This window comes from Somniosus microcephalus, chromosome 13 (genome assembly GCF_052327205.1).
Source record: "Somniosus microcephalus isolate GS21.2 chromosome 13, FLI_Smic_1.0, whole genome shotgun sequence".
NCBI lineage: Eukaryota > Metazoa > Chordata > Chondrichthyes > Squaliformes > Somniosidae > Somniosus > Somniosus microcephalus.
Genome location: NC_140999.1, coordinates 105,758,721 through 105,785,489, shown reverse-complemented (window position 1 = coordinate 105,785,489; position 26,769 = coordinate 105,758,721). Strand labels below are relative to the sequence as shown.

At 44.2% G+C, this 26,769-nt stretch overlaps 1 protein-coding gene across 2 annotated transcripts in view; it reads left to right on the top strand.

Moving 5' to 3' along the window:
* vapb (VAMP (vesicle-associated membrane protein)-associated protein B and C) overlaps positions 1–22,684 on the top strand; it is a 98,431-nt gene extending 75,747 nt beyond the window's left edge. Inside the window, exons 3-7 of one of the 2 annotated variants that reach the window (XM_086005187.1) lie at positions 11,031–11,134; positions 14,443–14,523; positions 17,732–17,758; positions 20,259–20,432; positions 21,501–22,684. In XM_086005187.1, coding sequence (XP_085861313.1) covers positions 11,033–11,134; positions 14,443–14,523; positions 17,732–17,758; positions 20,259–20,432; positions 21,501–21,659 — 543 coding nt within the window. In that variant the 5' untranslated portion in view covers positions 11,031–11,032 and the 3' untranslated portion in view covers positions 21,660–22,684. The remainder of the gene's footprint in view (positions 1–11,030; positions 11,135–14,442; positions 14,524–17,731; positions 17,759–20,258; positions 20,433–21,500) is intronic. The other variant, XM_086005188.1, reaches the window with a different exon arrangement.
* Positions 22,685–26,769: the final 4,085 nt, after the last annotated feature.

The following is a 26,769-nucleotide window of genomic DNA, read 5'->3' as shown; positions in this document are numbered from 1 at the left end:
ATTCACCTATTTAGATTGATGAAGAGGCTTCAAGGGGATCTTGACAGGCTCAGTGAGTGGGCAAGAACATGGCAAATGGAATATAATATGGATAAATGTGAAGTTATCCACTTTGGTAGAAAAAACAGAAAGGCAGAGTATTTCCTAAATGGTGAAATTGGGGAATGCAGATGCTCAAAGGAACCTAGATGTCCTTGTACATGAATCACTGAAAGTGCAGGTGCAGCAAGCCAATAGGAAGGCAAATGGTATGCTGGCCTTCATTACAAGAGGATTTGAGTACAGGAGTAAAGTTGTCTTATTCCAATTATATAGGGCCTTGGTGAGACCACACCTGGAGTACGGTGTACAATTTTGGTCTCCTTACCTAAGGAAGGATATACTTGCCATAGAGGGAGTGCAACGAAGGTTCACGAGATTGGTTCCTGGGATGGCGGGACTGTTGTACGAGAAGAGATTGAGTAAACTAGGCCTGTATTCTCTTGAATTCAGAAGAATGAGAGTGGATCTCATTGAAGCATACAAAATTATTACAGGGCTTGATAGGGTGGATGCTGGGAGAATGTTTCCCTTGGCTGGGGAGTCTCGAACCAGGGGCCACAGCCTCAGGATAAAGAGTAGGCCATTCAGGACTGAGATGAGAAGACATTTCTTCACACACAGGGTGGTGAATCTTTGGAATTCTCTATCCCAGAGGGCTGTGGAGGCTCAGTCATTGGGTATATTCATAACAGAAGTCGATAGATTTCTGACTAGTAAGGGCATCAAGGGATATGGCGATGGGGCCGGTGAATGGAATTGAGGCAGAAGATCAGCCATGATCTCATTGAATGGCAGAGCAGGCTCGAGGGGCCGAATGGCCTACTCCTATTTCTTACGTTCTTTATTTCACACCCCAAGGCTGTTGTGTCTACTGCCAACAGAATTTCAGTGTCTATCTAATGTGAGACCTGTTCCTTTTGTTCTTTGTGGTGGCGTTGGAGCTGCTTGCAGTGTTATGTTAGGGCAAATATGGGGGTGGTTTCCTCTTTGTAGTGAAATCTAAACTCTGAATGTCAAGGAAGTGTTCTATTTTGCTAAATAGCAACCAGAGGAGATCTTTCCCAACGGAGAAATGAGCAAGTGTGTAGAATTTCCATACATGTTTGACTGGTTGTTAAATTAATTGGAGTATCCAGTTATGTTTTCAATAACTTATATTTAAATAGCACATTTCATGCACTGAAACATCCAGAGGTGCTTTATAGGTGGAAGTTGGAATGAAGTTAGGGGAAGTGACTGAAGGCACAGTTAGTGGCAGGTTTTGGGAGAGAATTAGCGCAGTGGGCAACTTATAAGTATTAACGTATCCATCTTGGGTTCTGCTTATTTTTGCAGGACCAATTCCTTTTCTGTAATTATCTCCAACAATTGTTCCATATCCTCCTCTAATACACCTACATTATCACTTGCACTATCATTTGTAAAAAAAAAACTGATGCAAGATATTTATTTAATATCTCCACCATACTTTCTCCATAATTCATGCTTGTGTTCTTGCCCCCCCCCCCCTTCCATTCCTGTGCAGTCATACCCTCTCTTTAACCATTCTTTTGCTTTTCATATGTTTTTAAGTGTCAGCCTTAGCTCACCTCTGAGTCAGAAGATTTTGGGTTCAAGTCCCATTCCAGAGACTAGAACACACAATCCAGGCTGACCCTCCAGTGCAATACTGAGGAGGTGCTGTACTGTCAGAGGGTGAGATGTTAAATCAAGGCCCCGTCTGCCCTCAGCTAGATGTCAAAGATCCCATGGCACTATTTGAAGAAGAGCAGGGGAGTTCTCTCCAGTGTCCTGGCCAATATTTATCCCTCAACCAACATCACTAAACAGATTCTTCGGTCATTTATCACATTGCTGTTTGTGGGATATTGCTGTGCTCAAATTAGTTGCCCTGTTTCCCTACATTACAATAATGACTACACTTCAAAAGTACCTAATTGACTGTGAAATGCTTTGGGATGTCAGGGTTAAGGACATCTCTTCTGGGCTGGAAAGAAACTTGGAGGGGGAGGATCCAGTTGTCGTGGTGCATGTTGGTACAAACAACGTAGATAGGACAAGGAAGAAGGTTCTGTTAAAGGAGTATGAGCAGCTAGGGGTCAAATTAAAAAACAGAACCTCAAGGGCAATAATCTCTGGATTATTACCTGAGCCACGAGCGAATTTGGCTAGGATAAATAAAATTAGAGAGTTAAATGCGTGGCTCCAAGACTGGTGTGGGAAAAATGGGTTTTGCTTCTTGGGACACTGGCACCAGTACTGGGACAAGAGGGAGCTGTTCCGTTGGGACGGACTTCACTTGGCCAGTGCTGGGACTAGAATCCTGGCGAATCATATAACTAGGACTGCAGAGAGGGCTTTAAACTAATTAGTGGGGGGGAGGTTTCTAGAGAGCAAATAATAAAAATGACTACGGAGAAGGTCATAGACTTAGGTAGCAGTGGGGGAATTAAAAAACAGAGCGTGTCAGGAAGGGACAGAAGGTATGGAGTAAAAGGTAAAGTAGTAAAAGGGGAAAAAGCAGGAACTAAGTGTTACAAAACATATTTGAAAGTTCTTTATCTGAATGCACGTAGCATTCGTAACAAAATGGACGAGTTAACAGCACAAATAACTACATATGGGTGTGATCTTGTGGCCATTACAGAAACATGGCTGCAGGGTGACCATGACTGGGAATTAAATATACCAGGTTATTTAACAATCAGGAAGGACAGACAGGAAGGAAGGGGAGGTGGGGTGGCTATGTTAATAAAGGAAGGAATCACTGTAATACAGAGAAATGATATTGGGTCAAAGGATCAGGATAGTGTAACAGTTTGGGTGGAGATACGGAATAAGAAGAAGAAAAAAACACTAGTGGGCGTAGTCTATAGGCCTCCGAACAGTTGCAACTCTGTTGGACGGAGTATTAATCAGGAAATAGTTGAGGCTTGTAATAAGGGAACAGCTATAATTATGGGGGATTTTAACTATCATATTAACTGGACAAATCAAATTGGGCAGGGCTGCCTTGAGGATGAGTTCATTGAGTGTATTAGGGATGGGTTTCTTGAGCAGTATGTAACTGAACCGACCAGGGGGCAAGCAACCTTAGATTTGGTCCTGTGTAATGAGACAGCATTAATTAAAAATGTCCTAGTAAAGGATCCCCTTGGAATGAGTGACCATAACATGGTTGAATTCCATATTCAATTAGAAGGTGAGAAGGTTGGATCTCAAACAAGCGTGCTAAGCTTGAATAAAGGAGACTATGAAGGTATGAGAGCGGAATTGAGTGGATTGGGAAAATAGATTAAGGGGTAAGACGATACATGATCAGTGGTGTACATTTAAGGAGTTATTTTACAACTTCCAAAAAAAAATATGCCACTGAGGGGAAAAAAGGGTGTAAAAGAAAAGATAGCCATCCGTGGCTAAGTAAAGAAATTAAGGATAGTATCCAACTAAAAACAAGGGCATATAAGGTAGCCAGATCTAGTGGGAGGAAAGAACATAACATAAGAAATAGGAGCAGGAGTAGGCCAATCGGCCCCTCGAGCCTGCTCCGCTATTCAATAAGATCATGGCTGATCTGATCCTAACCGCCCAAGAAGATTGGGAAGTCTTTAAAAGACAGCAAAAAATAACTAAAAGATTGATTAAGAAAGGGAAGATAGATTATGAAAGTAAATTAGCAAAAAATATAAAAACAGATAGCAAAAGTTTCTATAGTTATATAAAAAGAAAAAGAGTGGCTAAAGTAAATGTTGGTCCCTTAGAGGATGAGACCGGGAAATTAATGGTGGGAAACATGGAGATGGCATAAACGCTGAACAATTATTTTGTATCAGTCTTTACAGTAGAGGACGCTAAAAATATCCCAACACTGGACAAACAGGGGGCTATAGTTTGGGGGGGGGGGGAGCTAAATACGATTAAAATCACTAAAGAAGTGGTACTTGGGAAAATAATGGGACTCAAGGTGGATAAATCCCCTGGACCTGATGGCTTACATCCTAGGGTCTTCAGGGAAGTGGCGGTAGGGATTGTGGATGCATTGGTAATTTTCCAGAACTCGGCAAAGGTCCTGGCAGATTGGAAAACTGCTAATGTAACACCCTTATTTAAACAGGGTAGTAGGCAGAAGGCTGGAAACTATAGACCTGTTAGCCTAACATCTGTGGTTGGTAAAATGTTAGAGTCCATTATTAAGGAGACATTAACGGGACATTTGGATAAACATAATTTAATAGGACAAAGTCAGCATGGTTTTATGAAGGGGAAGTCATGTTTGACAAATTTGCTTGAGTTCTTTGAGGAAGTAACATACAGGGTGGATAAAGGGGAACCAGTGGACGTAGTGTATTTAGACTTCCAAAAGGCATTTGACAAGGTGCCACACAAGATTATTGCTCAAGATAAAAAAAATCATGGGATTGGGGGTAATATTCTGGCATAGGTGGAGGATTGGCTATCTAACAAAGCAGAGAGTTGGGATAAATGGTTCGTTCTCAGACTGGCAATCAGTAACTAGTGGTGTTCCGCAGGGGTCAGTGCTGGGTCCCCAACTCTTTACAATCTATATTAATGATTTGGAGGAGGGGACCGAGTGTAACATATCAAAGTTTGCAGATGATACAAAGATGGGAAGGAAAGTAGTGAGTCAGGAGGACATAAAAAAAACCTGCAAAGGGACATAGACAGGCTAAGTAAGTGGGCAGAGATTTGGCAGATGGAATACAATACTGGAAAGTGTGAGGTTATGCACTTTGGCAGGAAAAATCATAGAGCAAGTTATTATCTTAATGGCAAGAAACTGGAAAGTACTGTAGTACAAAGGGACCTGGGGTCCTGGTGCACGAAACTCAAAAAGTTAGTATGCAGGTGCAGCAAGTGATCAAGAAGGCCAGTGGAATGTTGGCTTTTATTGCTAGGGGGATAGAATATAAAAACAGGGAAGTATTGTTGCAGTTGTACAAGGTATTGGTGAGACCGCACCTGGAATGCTGCATACAGTTTTGGTGTCCATACTTGAGAAAAGACATACTTGCTCTCGAGTCAGTACAAAGAAGGTTCACTCGGTTAATCCCGGGGATGAGGGGGTGGTCATATGAGGAGAGGTTGAGTAGATTGGGACTCTACTCATTGGAGTTCAGAAGAATGAGAGGCGATCTTACTGAAACATATAAGATTGTGAAGGGGCTTGATCGGGTGGATGTGGTGAGGATGTTCCCAATGATGGGTGAAACTAGAACTAGGGGGCATAATCTTAGAATAAGGGGCTGCTCTTTCAAAACTGAGATGAGGAGAAACTTCTTCACTCAGGGTAGTAGGTTTGTGGAATTTGCTGCCCCAGAAAGCTGTGGAAGCTACATCATTAAATAAATTTAAAACAGAAATAGACAGTTTCTTAGAAGTAAAGGGAATTAGGGGTTACGGGGAGCGGGCAGGAAATTGGACATGAGTCTATGTTCGGAACGGTCATGGCCCTGTGGGTAGCGGAGCGGACCCAGGGGTCGTGTAGCCTGGTTCTGCTCCTACTACTTGTGTTCTAATTATGTGTTAGATTTCAAGAGATGGTTCTATTCCTGTTCCTGGCTGGGGTGGAGATCACCTTTTACAGAAGGTAAGTACTGTAGAAAATATAGGGACAGTGATCTCCTGGATGAGTTTCGATCGCCTAGATGGGTCGGAGAGGAATTTCCCAGATTTTTTTCTCCCAAATTGGCCATTGGGTTTTTTATCTGGTTTTTTGCCCTTCCCAGGAAATCACATGGGTTCGGGAGGGATGTAGAGTGATAGTAGATTTGCGGTTAGGATCAGATCAGCCATGATCTTATTGAATGGTGGAGCAGGCTTGAGGGGCCGATTGGCCTGCTCCTGCTCCTATTTCTTATGTTCTTATGTTTGTTCTTATTTCGCGATTGGTGCTATATAAATGCAAGTTCTTTTCATTATAAATGTCCTTTGCTATTTCTTTTTATTATATGCCAGCCTTTTTTTATATTCCTTTTTAGCCCTTCTACAACAAAACTTGTATTTATATAGCTCCTTTAATGTAAAACGTCCCAAGGCGCTACATTAAAAGACAAAAAGTTTGACACCGAGCCACATAGAGAGAAGTTAGGGCAGGTGACTTGGTCAAAGAGGTAGGTTTTAGGGGGGCTGAAGGAGATTAGAGATAGGCAGGGGTGAGGCAATGGAGGGTTTTGAAAACAAGGATGATAATTTTGAAATTGAGGCATTGCTTAACCGGGAGCCAATGTAGGTCAGTGAGCACAGGGGTGATGGGTGGACGGGACTTGGTACGAGTTAGGACACGGGCAGCCGAGTTTTCGTTGACAAGTTTACGTAGGTTGGAATGTGTAGGAGTGCGTTGGAATAGTCAAGTCTAGAGGTAACAAAGACATGGATGAGAGTTTCAGCAGCTGATAAGCTGAGGCAAGGGCGGAGACGGGTGATGTTATGGAGGTGGAAATAGGCGGTCTTGGTTATGCTGCCTATATGTGGTCAGAAGCTCATTTCTGGGTCAAGTATGATACCAAGGTTGCTAACATTGTGGTTCAGCCTCAGACAGATGTTAGGGAGAGGGATGGAGTCAGTGGCTAGGGAACGGAGTTTGTGGCGGGGACCAAAAACATTGACTTCGGTTTTCCCAATATTTAATTGGAGAAAATTTCTGCTCATCCAGAACTGTGTGTAAGACGAGCAGTCTGATAATTTAGAGACCGTGGAGGGGTTGAGAGAAGAAGTAGTGAGGTAGAGCTGGGTGTCGTCAGCGTACATGTGGAAACTGACAGTGTTTTCGGATGATGTCGCCAAGGGGCACCATGTAGATGAGAAATAGGAGTGGGCCAAGGATAGAGCCTTGGAGGACACCAGAGGTAACTATGCGGGAGCGGGAAGCGAAGCCATCGCAGGTGATTCTCTAGCTAAGATTAGATAGATAAGAATAGAACCAGGCGAGTGCAGTCCCACCCAGCTGGACGACGGTGGAGAGGTGCTGGAGAAGGATGGAGTGGTCAACCGTGTCAAAGGCTGCAGACAAGTCAAGAAGGACAATCTCCCACTTCACCTCTGAACTGTATTGTCTATATTCCTCATGATTGTCTTTGGTATTGTTCGCCCTGATTTTATCTCATGCCCCCTTTTAAGTTTAAGTTTAATGTTAATATCTCTATATCCACAAGACTCTCCTTTTCATCTTTTTAGGAATATATTATTTTGTACTGCATCCATCTCATGTTTTGAGAATTTCCCACTGCTGATCTGTCAACCTATTTGCTTACTGTTCTACCCAGTTATTTTGGGCCAGATTCCTCCTTATCCCACTGAACTTTGTCTCTTTCCACTCCAGCATCCTTATTATCTTTGACTCTTCATTATCCTTTTCTGTTTTGACATTAAACATAAACGTTTCCTATTTAATTATTTGCTATTTCACCTTTGTATATTTGCCCCTCTTCATTTTTTAGAACTAAATCAAACAATGCTTCATGTTGGGCTAGACACACAATGTTCTAGGAAGCAGTGTTGGATCCGTTCCAAAAAGCATTCCGCACTTTGTGACCACAAACATTATTTTTACTTCAGTCTCTCTCATCATAGTTAAAATCACCCAATGTTGGCCCAGAATTAGCTGGCCTGTTTGTTGGATTTTTTCCTCGCCCTTCAGCTTGAAAAACGTTTGCGCCACAAATTCCTGGAAGTGCGAGCTGATAACGACGCAGTGAGGGCAATGGGGCATCTGGGTGAACGATGGGACCAACAGTCTGTCTCCTTAACCAATAAGATTTAAGGATTGAGAAAGGAACAGAAGACCGATGGAGAAGGAAAAAGGCGGGAATTAGTCAAATTAAGTACAGAAAGAGAAATAGAGAGGGAAAGAAAGATTGGATTGAGAGATGAATAAAAGACAAAGGAAAAGTAAGAAATTTTAAAAACCTAAGAACAATTTATTGCCTGCAGGAATGAGACCCCACAGTTTCAATTGTTTCCTTCTGGGCTGGAAAGGTTGAGCGGCATTGCAGGGCCATAAATATCATTAAAAGGGCCCTTACGTCATTAAGTATAAGTACCAGCCCAAACTTTCTGAGGCATGTTTAATTTGTTTTAATGGCGCAAATGCGGCAGTTTCTTGAAACTCCCACGGAGGTGGTCAGCAAGCTCCCAATTTTGCCAGGCTAATGGCAGAACGGTGCAAATGGTCCAACAACTTGCGGCGATTCGCGACTCATGGGGTGTCTCTTCCTCACCACAAATCGCTGGGTTATTTACACACTAATAAAGTATTTTCCCAGCAAATTCTGGGCCATTATTTTCCTGTTGTATATCTGAACCGATCTCCAGATCTTCCTCCATATCTCATCTCCACTGTTTGGAGGCCTTTATTTAATGCATGCTGTTTCTTTTGCTATTTCTTAACTTTATCTATGTGGATTCTGTCTTAACCCAATCCTTATGGACATTCTTGCACAGTGATCAAAAGCTTTACTAACACTGCTTCCCCACCCTTTTTTTTCTGTCTATCTCTTCTGAATCTTTTGTCACCAGTCCTGCTTTAGTCGAAGCCACGTCTCCATTAATGCTCGTACATCATACCCCTCCAGCTCATCAATGTTGTTCATGTTGTGTATTTACATACAACTTAAACCTTCCTATGGCAGGTTTCCCTACCCAAGAAGTGGTCCCATTGTCCCAAGAATCCAAACCCTTCCCTCCTACTCTTTAATGACCCCCAACACCCCTCTTCTCTTCACGCCCCCCCTCCCCAATATTAAATTAAATTGGTTTCTCTTAAATGTTTAATAAAATCGAACACATGAACTTAATGGTTTAACCCCGTAAGTATAATTTTAGGCCAACTACACCTCCCGTTGAGGTTAAACTCCATATTCTCCTGGCGTTCTGTGTTCCACTGGCCCCTCTCTTTGTTATTCATCGTGACATTGATGAAAAACATTCATTTTTACCCTTATATTCTGTTAAAATCCCTGAAGTTTGTGTTCTTGGCTGTTGCCACTTCAAGCTAGGCATCGGAGATTTTCCTGGAAAGAGCATGCCTGGTGAGAAACGTGCCAGTTTGTTCTTGGAGCAGGCAGTTCGTTTTGTTTGTATCATAAGCAGTGCTTTAAACTCACCCTGAACAGCCGGAAGAATGTTTTTGTTCAGAAGCACATGGCCACATCATCTTTTAGATGTCATCCATATCTTGGACTTGATGCACGTTGTGGTTTCACCACATGCTTCCCTCCACATGTCAGTGGGGATTGTGCCAGAAAAAGCAGCAAGCTAATGGAAAATAAATCATTCCCAATCAGCAAAACATTGCATTATATTGTAGAAAATAAATACTTGCGAAGGACTGATGATTGAGAAATAAATCACTTGTATTGTTGGTGATGTAAATCACTACCGCAGATAAGAGTTATGTTATGTGAACCATCAGTTAGTGCCTTGGATCCTCCATTTCATGCTGGGGAAGGGTCTGAATGTAGAGTTCCCACCAACAGATATTGATGCTTCGGGAGTTAGAAGTAACGTGCTCTTATGTGTCCAGACTTGTGGCTGTGAAGTGGTTCCCACTGGAGCCTGCAGTAGAGCTGGGATTTCTCCTGTGTGTGTTCAACTACTGAGCCCAGGTTACCAACTGGATCCTGATTTATTGTGTCCCTCTAGCCCGTCTCTCCCATATATTGGTTAAAAAAATAAATATGTATTGATATTTGTGTAGAATGTCTGGGAATTCACATGCCAATCACTACTTTAAGAACATAAGACATAGGAACCATACGGTCCCTCGAGTCTGCTCCACCATTCAATAAGATCATGGCTGACCTTCTACCTCAACTCCACCTTCCTACACTATCCCCATATCCCTTGTTTCCCTTAATATCCAAAATTCTAGCGATCTCTGTTTTGAATATACTCACTGACTGAGCATCTACAACTCTCTAGGGTAGAGAATTCCAAAGATTCACAACCCTTTTGAGTGAAGAAATTTCTCCTAATCTCAGTCCTAAATGGCCGCCTTCTGAGACTGTGAGCCCTAGTTCTAGACCAGAGGTTCCCAAACTTTACTTATTGCGTATCCCCTTCCAGATCTACCGGCTGCCCGCATACCCCTACCAGCATGCAGTTTTTAGACTGGACAGCTGCTGGACAACAGAAACCACACTATAGTGTATGGTGATTGGAGGTAGGGACTCTACATCAGCATCTCTCTGCATCTGTGTTCTCATTGATGCATCTTGAAGCAAATTAACTACTTTAAAACTCTGGGAATTTGTAATATAAAGCTTCGTCTGATTGACCTATTATAAAAATGCAATTAATAAAAATGCAATTAATAAATTAATTAAAAAATCCACCATTAGACAATTTCTCCTGTGTAATCCCCGCCCCCCCAGAGATGTCTCGCTTACCCCCAGGGGTATGTGTACCACTATTTGGGAACCCCTGTTCTAGCCAAGGAAAACATTCTCCCTGCATCTACCCTGTCAAGCCCCTTAAGAATTGTATATGTTTCAATGAGATCACCTCTCATTCTTCTAAATTCTAGGGAATATAGGCCTAGTCTACTCAATCTGTCCTCATAGGACAACCCTCCCATCCCAGGAGTCAGTCTGGTCAACCTTTGTTGCGCTCCCTCTAAGGCAAGTATATCCTTCCTTCGGTAAGGAGACCAAAACTGTACACCGTACTCCAGGTGTGGTCTGTGTTCTTATAAACTGGTGTTTGACACACATGTTCAGCTAGTCAAAGCATTGCACCTTTACGGTTAGTTTACCTTTGAGGATCTTCTGACATGACCCCCTAATGGGAATCTCATCCCACAGAATGGAGCAACAAAGAGGCCAGGATACAGGTCATGTCTGCTCGTGAGGTGAACGTGCTGCTAACTGGGTAGCTGTTGTGGAGTAGCCAGTGCCACGTAGGGAGAGTAACAACAGTAATTGGAACAGCGCATACCTATGTTCTAATCGGAAGTCTTTTTCTTTTCACAGTGATGCTACAACCATTTGACTATGACCCCAATGAGAAAAGCAAGCACAAATTTATGGTTCAGTCCATGTTTGCTCCAGCAGACTACCAGGACATGGAAGCAGTAGTACGTACCCAGCTTTTATTACTACACTGTGTCTTTAGATGCCACTTCAGAGGCTGTATGGTGATTTCAATCTTGAAAATTTCATTTGAACTCCGTTCCCTGTAATTATTTTTCCATGCACGGGCCCTTTAACTGGCTGTGCGGCCCATTCAAATCTTTGCGCATGCGCAGTTATTCCCGTTGAAAAGCCGATGAGCGGCCTGCACGAGACCTCCAGACCATGACCGCACAGCTTAATGGGAATGTTGCCTCCAGCATCCACAGCCTTTTGGGGGAGAGAATTCCACATTTCCACTCCACTTTGATTTCACTCCTGAATCTCCTAACTCTAATTTCAAGGTTATGCTCTTATTCTTGATTTCCCCCGCCACACCCCAAGAGGAAATAGTTTCTCTGTATCTACCCCGACTCTTCCTTTTATCCTTTTTTATACCTCCAATTAGATCACCCCTTAACCTTCTAAGCTCAAGGGAATATAAGCCAAGTTTATGCAACCCGTCCTCATAATTCAACCCCTGTAGCCCTGGTATCATTCTGGTGAATCTACGCTGCACCCCCTCCAAGGCCAGTATATCCCTCCTGAGGGGCGGTGCCCAGAACTGAACACAGTGCTCCCGATGGGGTTTGACCAAGGCTCGGTATAACTGAAGCATAATTCCCCCCCCCCCCTTGTATTCCAGCCCCCTTGAGATAAAGGCCAACAGCCGTTCACCTATTTGATGACTTTTTGCACCTATGCACTAGTCTTTAGTGATTTGTGTACCTGGACACACACATTCCTCTCCTCCTCCAGAGTCCCTAGACTCTCATCATTAAGAAAATATTCTGATTTGTCTTTCTTCAATCCAGAGTGGATGACCTCACTTCCCAGCATTGAACTCCATCAGCACAGTTTTGTCCACTCACTTAGTCTGTTAATGTCCCTTTGTAACTTTCTGTTACCATCTGCAAAACGTGCCTCCTAACTTAGTGCCATCTGCAAGATTAGAACAGTCTCACTTAGCTGAGTAACTGAAATGTCACATTTGTGCAGTCAGAGATGTTTTTCTGAGATTGTGGCTGAGAAACAATGTTGACTGTGTAGAGGGAGCTTTACTTCTCATTTAACCTGCACTGTGCCTGACTTGGGACTGCTTGATGTAGACACTGAATGCCATCAATTTTTTTTATATAAAGTGTTCAGTTCCCCAGCATTGACATGCCTCACCTTTATCCCAATGTTTTATCAAGTGTATTTTATATAAGATATTTCTGGAGGTGACTGCATTAAGAATTGTTGGCGTCAGAAGTAAATGAGGGTTAAAGCACTGGCCATTGTTGCCCTGAGTGTACAAGTTTAAAACCTCTAATTCACTGATTATATAATGTAAATACAAGTTAATGGTTTTAGATTCTCTCAGTTCTATGGCTGACATCGCTTCAAGTTGAGTCAACTGCATGGGGAGGGGAATGGATATGTTAAGTATTAACTATACTCCTCAACTAAGTACAATTAAAGACTTTATCATTCCCCAAAGTTCAAAATGTGATTGACTAGGTGTTATTTTATATATACTGGCACGGTGTTACTCATAAATTGTGCTGTTTTATGAGGGCAGAAGTGAGGCCATCAGCTGCACAATACACTATTTCCACTAAGGTGGAGCTATGTCTTTTTAAGATCACAATGAAGAGGCTCATTGTTTGGTGAGGGAATTGTGCAGAGTAGAAAAATTGTTGATGTCAGGCACTAGGTCAGAAGTGACTGCCTTGCTTTGCCATCTTTTAAGACTTTTTTTTATCTGTGATGAAGTGTCCAGATGTCCACTGGATGCAAGGCCATATATAGATATCCAACAACAGTGGGAAAGAGCAAGTTCCCAGGCAGCTACTAATGTTCAGGGGATGACTTGGTGAATCCCTATGAAGCATGTTGGACAGGACATTGCCACATTAGTGACCCTTTCTGCCTCTGATGTTATTCAGTGGGAGTGAATGCCAACAGCATGCTGCAGATTTAATATACTGGGGATGGGTATTTAATCACAGCACTTTGGTTTGGTTGTTAGAGCATTGGAGTTCACAGTTACTCAAATTCTGGCCAAAGCAGTACAAGTTGGATAGATGTCTCGCCCGAAAAGTAGATTTTCTTCCCACTCGGGAAGCTCTTGCAGTTGAAAATTGATGCTAGCTTTTTTTTTTTAAGTTTTTTCCCCCCCCCCCTCCTCCCCTCCATTTCCTCCCTTCGTGTCTTGCTAGGATACAGTGCCCCAGATACCAACCACATTTTGGTGTATCTGCCAAGTGTGAGGTAAAGCAATTATCTGCCTATTCCACCCTGTGGGCATCACAGCTGAGTGTGATCTTGTTTTCAACTGCCGTCCATGGACCAGGAATTCCCAACAAGGGTCACTGGCTGAACCTCCACCCAGCAAGTCCCCTTTCTAAGGGATGGTCCAATCTCCTCTCCCTGTCCCCACCCTCCTCTCCCCGCTCTCTTCCTTTCCCCATTCTCCCGACAGCCTCTCTTCCCCCTTCACCAGTTTCCAGACCTCTATCTGCCATTGCTGAGTGGGTCATTAGGAAGTGCATGAGAAACCAGAGTCTCCTGCCCTCTGCCTTATCCCTGCTCCTGTGGAGAAGCAGCTGCTCCTCGCCCCTCCTTCCTGAAGCTCCAGTTAAACAGCTCCCTGTGTGAAGTCACAGATCTGCATCTGCTACTCCAAGGTGCAGTGAATTGCAGCGCTGCACGGCCTTAAACTTGTTTGGCTGCAGCACCCGTGGGGGAAGCTTTTTACTGGAATCCAGTTGATCAGAATAGGTTGAGATAAACAACCTTTCATAGAACTGACTACTCCATTACAAAGGAGCATGTCTAGTGTCACCAGTGACATTAAGAATTAGTAGTTTTCTATGTTACTGCATTTCTCAGAGTTTGTGTGTATTGGGGGTTTATATGTGAATTTCTGTCTGTGTGTGGTACAGCTCGTGTTAAATACTGCAGTCCATATTCAGGTTGCTCTGTACGCTAGCTGCCCTTTGTATTTGAGATTTACCGGCTTGCAAGATCTGCAATCCTGGGCAGCCGCGTACAACTAAAAGTGGATGCTGGCCGGTGAGTAATGATGCCATCTGTCAAATTGCCAGGCTGGGCTCCCATTGAACACCACGCTGAGCTGTGTGAAATTCTCCAGACTTCCCATTTCCTAGTGAAACAGACCTCCTACCTGAGAAATGGATTAGCAGCAGCTGCTCTCCTTAGTGCCCCAGTCTACAAGGCATTGGAAATGTGATTAAGTGCTTAATGCGTTTACTCTGATTCTTTACAGTGGAAAGAAGCGAAGCCAGATGATTTAATGGACTCCAAGCTGCGGTGCGTCTTTGAGCTGCCCTCTGAGAACGAGAAAACAGTAAGTTTAAAAGGGCCTTGTCTGGAGGGGGGCCCTGACCCTGGTGATTTTCCCATTGAGTGGATTGGGGCAGATCAGCAACTCCTGATCACACACATGATTTTGACTGGCATCTTTGTTACAGCAATGGGCATCTGAAGAAGTTAAGAGGGTGGCGAGCGGGTATTTTATGTTCGGGAGCAATTAGATACTTAACTGTGCTCAGTCTAATTTTAACAGCAGTTACTTTGAGCTTTGCGGCTTCATGGAGCCAGCAGAAAACTCAATACACACAGAACTGAGTGTGAAAACTTTCACAGACAGCACACTGCAGGTCATCGTAACGGGGGCACTATAAACCATGGAATCGGAGCGCTGGCACGGGCACAGTCTGCCTTTATCTGTTGCCGCGCATTTCCTGCTGACCTCCATGTTACTCCTCCTACCTGCTCGCCCACCTTTAACCACCTTGGTTACCTGTGGAGTACCAGCACTGGAAGATGGCCTTGGGCACCTGGCTCCGGTGGGTCTTTACGATGACGTATATGCTAATAATTGGAACCTCCTGTAGATTCACTAACTTCGCTCTGTGCCGTTGCCAACACAGAAACCCGACACTTCACTTACTGCTGTTCCGGTATAAACTTGAATCACTTTGTTGAATGTGTCTTTGGGGCTCTAAGTATTTATAACGCATTTTCATTTTGAAAAGATGTGCCATCACAATATCGAGACTGAAGATTTTGAGAATGGTGAATAAGCCTATTCCCATTGTTCAGGCTTCCATTCTGCTTCCCCCCTTTGCACATTGGAAATGAGCTGCAACTGCACCCTCATGGGAGCAATAGGCGTTGATGATATTGAAATGATTGAAGGGGGCAGGCTGAGGGGAGGCTTTCCACAGTGGGGGATGGGGGAGAAAGCTGGGGGTTAGGCCCACTCTCCAAGCATCTACTTAGTGGCTGCCCCAAGAACAATGTGGGGCAAGGATTAGGTAGAGATCAAAGTTCTCGCTAAGCTGCGCGCGTGCATGGCCGCGCAGTAATCTGCAAGGTCCCGCACAGGCCACTCACAAGCTTTTATATTGGAAATACCATGCATGTGTTGAAATTTAAATGGGCCGTACTTTGAGAGAAACAGGCCACACACAAAAAAGCTCAGCTTACAGGGAACGTTGGTAGAGATTGTTTGCCTGTCTAGACATGGCAGGGGAGCGAATGCCGAAGAATTGCCATAAAAACAAGGTAAGGAGTGACCCAAAAAAACTGCAGCAAACATCAAATCGGCTGTTTAAATCTGCCGATGTTTAGTGAACGGTGGGGCAGTTTAACCAGACCACCATGTGCTTTCACATTGATAAAACCTTTGTTGGGGGTCAGAAAGGTCAGACATCTAAAAACACAAATTTTACAGTAAGTAATTTAATGAGTAGTAAATTCACAGAACCGTCACATTTGCGTATTGGTTCACCAGCATAGCAATTGGACATCTTTGAAACCAGCCTGTCTAATCCATGAAACGCACCCTGATAGTGGGGCAGGGCTTGTTCACCCATGTGAGCCGGATTATCGTTTTATGTCACTCTCAAATGTGAGCGTGACAAGGCCACATTACATAGAATGGTCACTTTGTGTTACTAGAAACCCATACCCGTCGTGATGTCAGAAATAGTGACATTTGGGACAATACAACACCTGAATGGACTGCAATCAGCAGTATGTCCAGCCTGGTCTAATTACATATTATTTACAGCGTAGAAACAGGCCATTCAGCCCAACAGGTTTGTGACCACACAAGCCTCCTCCCACCCCTCTTCATCTCACCCTATTAGCATATCCTTCTATTCCTTTCTTCCTCATGCACTTATCTGGCTTCCCCTTAAATGCATCTATGCTCTTCGCCTCAACTACTCCACGTGGTAACGAGTTCCACAATCTCACCACTCGCTAGGTAAAGAAGTTTCCCCTCAATTTCCTATTGGCTTTATTAGTGACTATCTTGTATTTATGGCCCCAAGTTTTGGATTCTCTCCCCACAAGTACTTGTTAATTTTATTATAGTGTTTGGTGCATGCTTTTCTTCAGTAGAATTTAGGATTTATGGATTTAATGAAAACTGCAGCATATATCCAGAACTTGGTTACACAGGTTTCCACTGACTGTCGGAGAAGGGAACCAGACTTCTAACTTTTGCCACATTGAGTCCTGTCCTGCAGTATGTCCTAAAATGAAGTCGGCTGTTGTCGCTAATTTGGGAGCCAGTCTTGTGCTAGAAGCCATGTCCTTACCCAGCGGGACAGCTTTAGCCTACAAGGTATGATGTGTACGTGGCTGCTGTCTCTACGATAAGCCGTGCATCAACACAATCTGTTGGCGGAAGATTCCGATCCTAGATTGGGCCCACACGCTTGAAGCTGTCTTCCAGAATGTCTGATGAGTACCGAGTTGTACAAACTAAGAGGCCCCACATTCACCCCACAGTCTGTGCTGAGTTACTGTCTCAGCTGGAGCAGCACCCGGGTTGCTTCCATTGGTAACTCAGTGTCCTTGGACTAGGAAATGCAAAAATCAGGCAGCGTCCCAGCGTCTGATCGCTACCTGGTCACCCCGAAAGGAACGTGCACGTGTGTGGGTGTCGGGTGAGGACAGCTGTGACTCCCTAGGTCGAATAGCCTGGTGTCACCCCAGGCCCCTACATACTGAAGGGCTGCTGGTGGCTGTCGAACCCGAACCCAACCCCAGCTCCAGTCAGCAGCTTGAGCATCAAAAATGGGCAAGAAGGAAAGAGATAAGTTACAGTGTTTGAGATCGGAGGCACCCAGAGTGGAAACCAATTCGTGAGAGTTTGTCAGCACTGCAGTGGGCAGAAATCTCTAACAAAAATACTTGAAAAGGAACAATTTGCAGGGCTATGGCAAGAGAGATGGGGAGTAGGACTAATTGGAGAGCTCTTTCAAAGAGCCGGCACAGGCATGATGGGCCGAATGGCCTCATTCTGTTTTTTAAGATTCTATGAAAAATCTATTAAAAGTGTCTAATTCACCCAAAATGTGTCTGGAACTGACCCTGTGAAGTGCTTCTCTTTCACACACTCGCAACTTAAAAAGAATTACAATATCAGTGGGGCGGAGTCAGCCGTGAGTGATACTTATTGTCACTGAATTTTAAAAGACCGGAGGTGCTGTTCCATTGAATGTTTAACCCTGCACCGTTTTCTTTTAATGTTCCAGTGGCGTCCAGTGCACAAAAAGAGAAATGTAAGGAAATTGAAGTAAACTTTCACGGTTATGAGATTAATGTTGTTTTGGACTGATCAGTTTGTCCTAACCAGTTCTCTGGAGTAGCGATGTCATGATACATAATGTACGCGTGCTGTAATATTCACCTGCAGCACACTGTCATCAGTCCTAGCACTGCTGCTGTCCACATCACATGGTCCAGTGCCACTGCCGTTCAAATGGTGTTGAATCCATTGGTAAAAGCTGCCCATAACATCTCGTTTCTCCCGCACCCATATCTCCATCCTGGCTTAAAAATGGAATAATACAAACCCATCATGTGATACTTGTATATATTAGTGGGGCTCTCAATACAGTCCAGGAGATGGGGAAACTCTGCCCTCCTCCTTCACCTGAGACCCTTGCAGACTTTGCTGCTTCAGTGTCTTTGGGTCTCCATTCGTGTCCTATGAACAATCTGGAAATCCTTCTCTTTTCCTTGCTCTCCATGAGCAGGAAGTAAGAGAATGCTATTCGGAGAGAGGTTATCCCAGATTCCACACCACAACTGAAAGGGCCATGTTTTAATGCAGCTACTCCTCCTGTCATATTCTTTTCTCTCCCCTTGGGGGAAGGTGCCTGGCCTCCACTGTCAAGCTGCCCACTGGAAATCAGGAGCTCGATGTAGGAATATCGCAGGCACTGACCACAACTTCCATCTGTGTTTCAGCATTCCTGAACGTGGTCTTCTCTCCTCAGAGTTGGTGATGTATAATCTACTCTGCAGTGTGAGAGAAATCCAATCACTCGGTGATGCTTCACCCCTCTGAGTCACCCTTTCCCATAAAGAGTTGGTGATCTGCAGTGTGCTATAAAAAGGAATAAAAACTGCTGCAACTGGGCAGTTCTGACATTGCAAACCGCCCCAGTGTTGAATCTCGATATATTACAGTACACATGATCGGGGAAGTACAAGATTTTGGATATTGTAATTCTCGACACATTAGGTTTGTTCTTGCAGCATTAATTGTAATGTCAAACATCTCTATCATGGCATCCCTACCCTTGCCGCAATGTATCCATGCATGTGAACAAGTACTCTCTGTTCAAGGTCCATGCCAGATACCTTGTGTGCTAAATGAGTGCTTGTGCGCACGGGTGTGTGTGTGAAGACTCACTAAAATGAGATTTAAGTGGTCTGTAGTGATACCCATAAGGCATGTGATTCACCTGAAAACTAAACAGGGAGTGTGCCTGTTCCAAACTGAAAGCTTTGTGATTGTTCTTGGCCAAGACAACAACAAAAAGAATTCAGCCTAGTGTTCATCACCTCCACTTTCCAGTCTTTCTCCTGCACATCTGACAGTTCAGCTGCATGCATATTAATTTTTTACAAAAACCTTTGTTTCATTCAAAATAAAAGCCACAAATGCTGGAAAGACACCACGGGTCAGTCGGTGCCTATTAACGCTTTGATGAAAGGCCTAAAACATTAGCCTGTCATTTCTCATTCAGATGCTACCAGCTCTTGCTCTCCATTTCTAGACCTTCCTGCTTTTATTGGAGTTCCAGCACCCTGTTCTCTTTATTTATCTCTACCTTTGTTTTCAGTGCCTCATGGGATTTGATGACACACTGGGCAGGGAGAAGGCGTGGGACACACCTCACAGGATCCCTCCGCCACCTTAGTTGCTCCAGCTGTTGACCATTTTTCAGTGGCATTGGTCAGGCTGCCTAGGCTGAAGTTCAACAACGAGCAATGTTAGTCCTAGAGCATTGCTCAGTCAGCAGTCTCTGACCCCATCCCCATTCTCAGAGGCCACGGGGTGTCTGGTATGGCAAGTGTCCGTGGTGTAGTAGTCTTTCTGGACTAGTACAGGGGAGCTCCGTGCTTGTCCTGGGGATGGTCCTGATGCTTGGGTTGGGAGGGAAGGGAACTGTCCATTCTTTGCCTCAATGGAAGAAATAGCTTGCATTTATATAGCGCCTTCCACATTATAATATCCCAAAGTGCTTCACAGCTGGTGAAGTATTATTTTGGATCGTTTTTGTAGCCAGACACAGCGGCCAATACAAACATCGCAAAGATCCAACAAACAGCAGAGACAAATGGCCGGTTGAATTGTTTTTGGTGATGTTGGTTAAGGAGGATACATTAACCAGGATACCAGGAGAATTCCCCTGCTACGGGATCTCTTGAGTCCACCTGAATAGGCAGACAAGGCCTCAGTGTGACATCTCAACTAGAAGATGACACCTCCAACAACGCAGCACTCGCTCAGTACTGCATTGGAGTGTCAACCAAGATTGTGTGCTCAAGTCCTGCAGCAGGGCTCGAACCCACCACACCCTCACAGAGGAAAGCATGCTACCATTGATGCACTGACAATGAGCACAATTCCCATCTCCCGTGTCACTAACTGAACTTGTACCGGAACTGACCCTGGGATATTAATTCTAATCCAAATAATTTTAAATAGGTTTAAATTAGAAGGTGGCATTTTTTTTGTAATATGTTTTTCTTAACCATTTTCTGCAGCATGAGCTGGAGATAAATAAAGTCACTTCCACTTCACTGAAAACAGAAGCCTCCATGATGTCAAAATCAACCAGCTCTTCCTTGGATGATTCAGACATGAGGAAAGTGATGGACGACTGCAGGATACTCAAGTCAGAGGTTCAGAGACTTCGTGAGGAGAACAAACAGTTAAAGGTGAAGCTTCCTGGATGAAAAAAGAAAGAAGGAGCTTGCATTTATACTGTGCCTTTCACGTCCCAAAGCTCCTTACAGCCAATGAAGTACTTTTCAAGTGTAGTCACTGTTGTAATGTAGGAAACACAGCAGCCAATTTGCACACAGCAAGACCCCACAAACCGCAATATGATAATGACCAGATAATCTGTTTAGTGATGTTTGTTGAGGGATAAATATTGACCAGGACCACTGGGAGATCTCCCCGGCTCCTCTTCGAAATAGTGCCATGGGATCTTTTACATCCATATGAGAGGGCTCGGTTTCATAGAAACTTGCAGCACAAATCTCCTGTAAGTGGCTTCCTAAACGTGCAGGATGCAGCAGTTGACATGGTGACAGCACAGGGTGCTTTCAGACAAGGCTGTCGCATAAGCATGGTGGTAAAAGCCCAATTAACCAACCTGATACAAATGAAATGAAAAAAAGCCTCATTGGAGCATTAGGGGACCAACATAGCTTGGAGCAGTGGCAAATTGATGGGGCTGAGTAAGGGGAGCTTTACTCCGTATCTAATCCGTGCTGTACCTGCCCTGGGGGTGTTTGATGGGACAGTGTAGAGGGAGCTTTACTCTGTATCTAACCCGTGCTGTACCTGCCCTGGGAGTGTTTGATGGGACAGTGTAGAGGGAGCTTTACTCTGTATCTAACCCGTGCTGTACCTGCCCTGGGAGTGTTTAATGGGACAGTGTAGAGGGAGCTTTACTCTGCATCTAACCCGTGCTGTACCAGCCCTGGGAGTGTTTGTTGGGACAGTGTAGAGGGAGCTTTACTCTATATCTAACCCATGCTGTACCAGCCCTGGGAGTGTTTGTTGGGACAGTGTAGAGGGAGCTTTACTCTGTATCTAACCCGTGCTGTACCAGCCCTGGGAGTGTTTGTTGGGACAGTGTAGAGGGAGCTTTACTCTGTGTCGAACGCCTGTTGTACCTGCCCTGGAGAGCTTGAAATGTAAAATATTCTATTCTTCACCTCAATGAACACAAACTAGTGATTAAAGAATCTGTTGAATCTTTTCTTGTACTGCAGGAGGATGACGGGCTGCGAATGAGGAGGGTGCCTCAGGCGGGGAATCCTATACCATCCAGGAGCGCTATGATCAAAGAAGAAGGACCTGCTGCTCGGATGATCGCCATGGTTGTCCTGTTCTTTATCCTGGGGACAATTGTAGGAAAGCTGGTGTTGTAGAGAGGCAGCATGCTGGTGATCTGTTAGCTTGGGTTGTTTTTTTTGTTTGATCTGCCATATCATGGGGTAGAAATGATTTCATGATCAAAAATTAAAATACAAAAAAAAACACTTTAATGTACAGCATCTCACAGGTTCTTGCCTTTCCGTTACCCCTTTGCACAACAAGTACAGTAAGATTATCGGGAGAAACCTTGTGTTAATTATAAAGTTGTACAGTAAGTTGCACGCGCAGAGAGTTCACAGGCTATTAGGTGGGGGGGATGAGGGAGAACAAGACATTTCAATGTGGTGATGGCATATTCTAAGTGTCATTTTAATCATGTTAGATTATGGTACCTGTCGCAGGATTACCTCTTTTAAGTACACTGTATGAATGCTGGTGCTGCCTCTACCATCCAGATATGTACAACTGGACTGGGCGGCTGGGAAGGAGGGGCTACCAACTCCATGTAATATTTTAAAGAGAGCCCTTTCCTCCACCACCCCCCCCCCCCCCCCCCCACCCCCACCACAAACAGGCAAAAGCGTTGAATAGTTTCTGTTGGTGCGGTCTTTCAGAGTGGTCCGTGTCGGGATTTAGAAAGAAAACACAACAAAAAAATAATGGCTAGATCCACTTATTCTTTAAGGTGTTGTCCCATGCTTATATTTGACAAATAATAAAGGACCTCCTGTATTCCATTTCACACTTAATACAAGTAACTAAAGTCGAGTACTGTTACCTGCTATTTGCTCAAGCCACGTTTGGGAGCTAGGTGGACTGACTGAAGACCATTGCTGCTGAGAACTGCATTGTGGGATAGTCGTCCCCACATATGCCTTAGGCACTACAGTGAAATTAGATGTGTACTATCAGCTTTGATCATCCAACATTGGAGTACAGCAGTCAGGCAACTATTTTGTATATAATTAACTGTTTATCAGAGAGAATACAATGAATATTAGTAGTTAAATAGTCTATGCCGTAATGACCAATCCTGTTTGGCTATGTAGCATCTTAATAAAGCCCCAAATTTAATTGATTTTGCTCAATCTCATTATTTTCTGGAATTCCTTTTGCTTGTATCTGTCAGCAGCTGTTCTTGAGCAGTTGAATGGTCACTGTACCTGACTGGGGTCAGATATTTCAACAAGTAATGATATAATGCAGTAGATCACTTGTCACTGCTGTTCAGCAGATCGGATGTTAATTGATCAGAGTTGCTCCCACCACCAGATGCAGCCCTATATCCACCAGTACTTCACCCTAATAATATGCAGCTCAAACTGCTCAGTCCAGACAAACCTAAGGAGTCTAGCGTTGTACTGTGGGGTGATTTTCTCCATGTCCATCACATAACTTATGTGAAACATGCTTTAAAAAAGCTGAGGAGCAGTCTGGAGCTATTCCTCGAGTGGTTGAATGATCACTGCACCTGACTTAGGTCAGATTTTTCAATAAGTAATGAGGTAACATAATAGCCTGAAATTTACAAGCATTTGCAATTGACTTTAGAAATTTACAAATGTGCGGCTCCTCGTTAAGTGGATCAAACCACCAAATTAATGAGAATCGCAGCCATGCTTCAGACTGTGAGCAACGGGAGATCCACTAGTAGTTTGACCATTTCACATCGCCATCACTCTGCTGAAATCTGTGATAACATTGAAAACATTTGATAATTTGGTGTCCATATCATCATAAACTCAGTTGTTGTATCTTTGCACTCTTCCCTTGGAGAACAGTGGGAGGATTCACAGACTAACCGGCCGTGATGTGAACACTCCTTCTATGGCCGTAACCATCTTTATACCAGTCGATAGGGTGGTTAGTCCTGTACAGCAGGAGGGTTTTATGGGCTCCCACAACTCATACGATGAGGGCGGGGGCCACCTACACCCACCGGACACGAGTATCCTGCTGGATGATGACCCAGAATGCCAAGCCGGCGCTCCGGTCTCCACTCACCAGGACTGTCTGGAGTGGGCTTTGAATCCTGCACCTTCTGACTCCAAGGTGGGAATACCAGCACTCGGCCAAAACTTCGCTCCTGTGAACCGTGAGTTGAGACAATTGCAACAAAGTCTGTACTGATGGAGCAGCCCAGTTAATGTTCTGGTGGTTGGTGTGTATCCTGGATCTATTTTAAGATTGCATTTGTTAATCTGCTTTCCCCCCTCCCAATTTTCTCTCCTCCCCTCTTAAAGATGCCGGCTCTTGCTGGGATACAGTTCTGTAGTTGCCAGCAGTACTTCACCCAAATGACTATTCGACTTCGGGGAGCATCACAACAGACTCCAATCCTGTTTTCATCTGAATGTACTTACCAGCTGGGATTGGTGAAAAGCAAAGTCAAAAAGGGACCCTGGCCAACTTTCCTTGCCATAACCCAGGTTCTTGAGACCAATTGTCATGTCCCTAATGGTGCCACATCTGAGTTCAGCTAACTCAGTACTGAAGATTTACCCGAAACTCTGTTTTGCATGATCTATTTGTGTGGTAGAGCTGGATAAAAACCCTTGATGGCGAGTACCTGTTTACTGAGCTGATCCATCCAGCAATCAAAGAAAAAGACTTGTGCCTTTCACAACCCAAAGCGCTTTACAGCATTACTTGTTTTTTTTTTAAAAGCGTAGTCACTTGTAATGTGAAACGAGACTGCCAATTTGCACACAGCAAGGTCCCACAAATAACAATGAGATAAATGACCAGATCATCTGTCTGTGATGTTGGTTGAGGGATAAATAGTGGTTTTGTAGAAACGTACAGCACAGAAGGAGGCCGTTCAGCCCAGCGTGTCTATGCCAGCTCTTTGAAAGAGCTTAATGTCTCATCTGAAAGACGGCACCTCAGACAGGGCAGCACTCCCTCAGTACTGCACTGCAGTGTCAGCCTAGATTTTGTGCTCGAGTCCTTGGAGTGGGATTTGAACCCGTGACCTTCTGAGGCGAGAGTGCTACCCACTGAGCCACAGCTGACTGGCATCACTACTCTTTAAAAGTATCGAACCTCTGCTCACCATCATATATCCTGCGCATAAACCCTGACCAGAGGCTCAGCAAATTAAAAACAATTTAATTTGAATCTGACTTGCGAGTAATTGGGTCTGATCAGATGGTTTTTAGTGCCGATAAAATGTAATGCATAATGGAACAGGAAACAGCAAACATCCGCATGAGGGAGTGTCTATTAGCAAAGATGGGAAAAGGATCTGAACGCAATTACTAATTGTTCACTGAAGGGTTCCGGCCTCTCAAGCAACAAAGTTAATCAAAAGAACATTTCAAGGGCGTCTGCCAGTTGAAACGAATTGTAACCCCTTATCGATCACTGCTCAGTCATAGCTTGGATACTGTGTCTAATTTTGGAGGCCTATCCTTCAAAGTGCAGTGCATTACCATGCAAGTGGCTATTGAAGCTGAATTAGATGAGCACTTGGAGGGAAAATAAAAGCTAATGGAAGAAAAGAGCGGTGAAATGAATGAGAGCAGATAGTTCCAGTGTGGAGCTAGTTAAAGCACAATGGGCTAACTGGCCCTTTCTGTGCTGAAATTTCCGTGACTATGAAAAGGACATGCTGCGTTTGAGAGAGGAGTGACCCGGATGATTCTGGGATTTGAGTTTGTGCAGAGAAAGTTTTGAATGCAGCAAAACAACGACTGTGGTAAGCAGGCTGTTGGACTTCAACTGGAAGTTCAGAACTTGAGAATGCAGATTTCAGAAATAGCCAGCCTCGATAAACATTCAAAGAAATACTTTTCCCCAACCCAGTTGATCTGTGGTGCAGACTCCCAGCAGAAGCAGCTGACGGATCAATTAAGTCCTTCCAAAAAAGGAGCTGATAATTAGTTGGTTCTGTAGCAGATTAGAGGTTATCGGGTGTCACAGATTCAAATCGAGCATATACCTGGAGTTGAGTGACACCTTGCAGGATCCATGTAAAGGAGTTGATCATTTTTATTGGTTATGCCCCACGAGTTGGATATTTAAGACCAGGCTGTTTGCATTTAGCTTGTTCTAGTGTCAGCCGTGGCTCAGTGGGTAGCACTCTCGCCTCTGAGTCAGAAAGTTGTGGGTTCAAGTCCCACTCCAGAGATTTAAGCATATAAACTAGGCTGACACTCCAATGCAGTACTGAGGGAGTGCTGCACTGTCGGAGGTGTCATCTTTCGGATGAGATGTTAAACCAGGTCTGCGCGCTCAGGTGGACGTAAAAGATCCCACAGCACTATTTTTGGACAATATCACTCAACCAACATCACTAAAACATTACCTGGTCATTATCACGTTGCTGTTTGTGGGAACTTTCTGTGCGCAAACTGGTTGCTGCGTTTCTTGCATTACAACAGTGGATGTACATCAAAAGAAATTCATTGGCTGTTAAGCACTTTGGAACGTCCTCAGGTCATGGAAGGCACTATATAAATGCAAGTCTTTTCTTTGCCCACCCACAGGAGGTTTTAAGGAGCGTCTTAAAGGAGGAGAGCAAGGTGGAGAGGTTTAGGGAGGAAATTCCATAGCTTTGGGCCTAGACAGCTGAAGGCACGGCTGCCAATGTTGGAGCAAAGGAAATCGGGCCAGAATTGGAGGAGCGCAAAGATCTCGGAGGATTGTAGGGTTGGAGGAGGTTAGAGGTAGCGAGGCGCGAGGCCATGGAGGGATTTGAAAACAAAGAATTTTTTAATTGAGTCGTTGCCGGACTGGGAGCCAATGTAGATCAGCGAGCACAGGGGTGATGGGTGAATGGGACCTGGTGCAAACTAGGATACAGGCAGCAGAGTTTTGGATGAGCTGAAGTTTACGGAGGCAAACAACGGTTAGTTTAATAGTTTAGAAGTCTCTGAGCACAGAGAAGGTGGAGTATAACAGTGCATTAAAGTCTAACTGAAGCTAAGAGGAGATGATGGAAGAAAGAAGTCAATAGCCACAGACAATGATTTGCTGCAGTTTCTGGAAGTGAAGCCCAATCATTGCAGGGATGACAGAATTGCCCAGTGCCATGGAAGCCAATCTGGTACAAAAGGAGAGGTGGATTTTGTGAGCCCATCACAGGTGAGGCCTTAACCCTGGAACTTGACCATGATACATTGAATACAGACTAAACCTAACCTTGCTGAGTCATCCTGC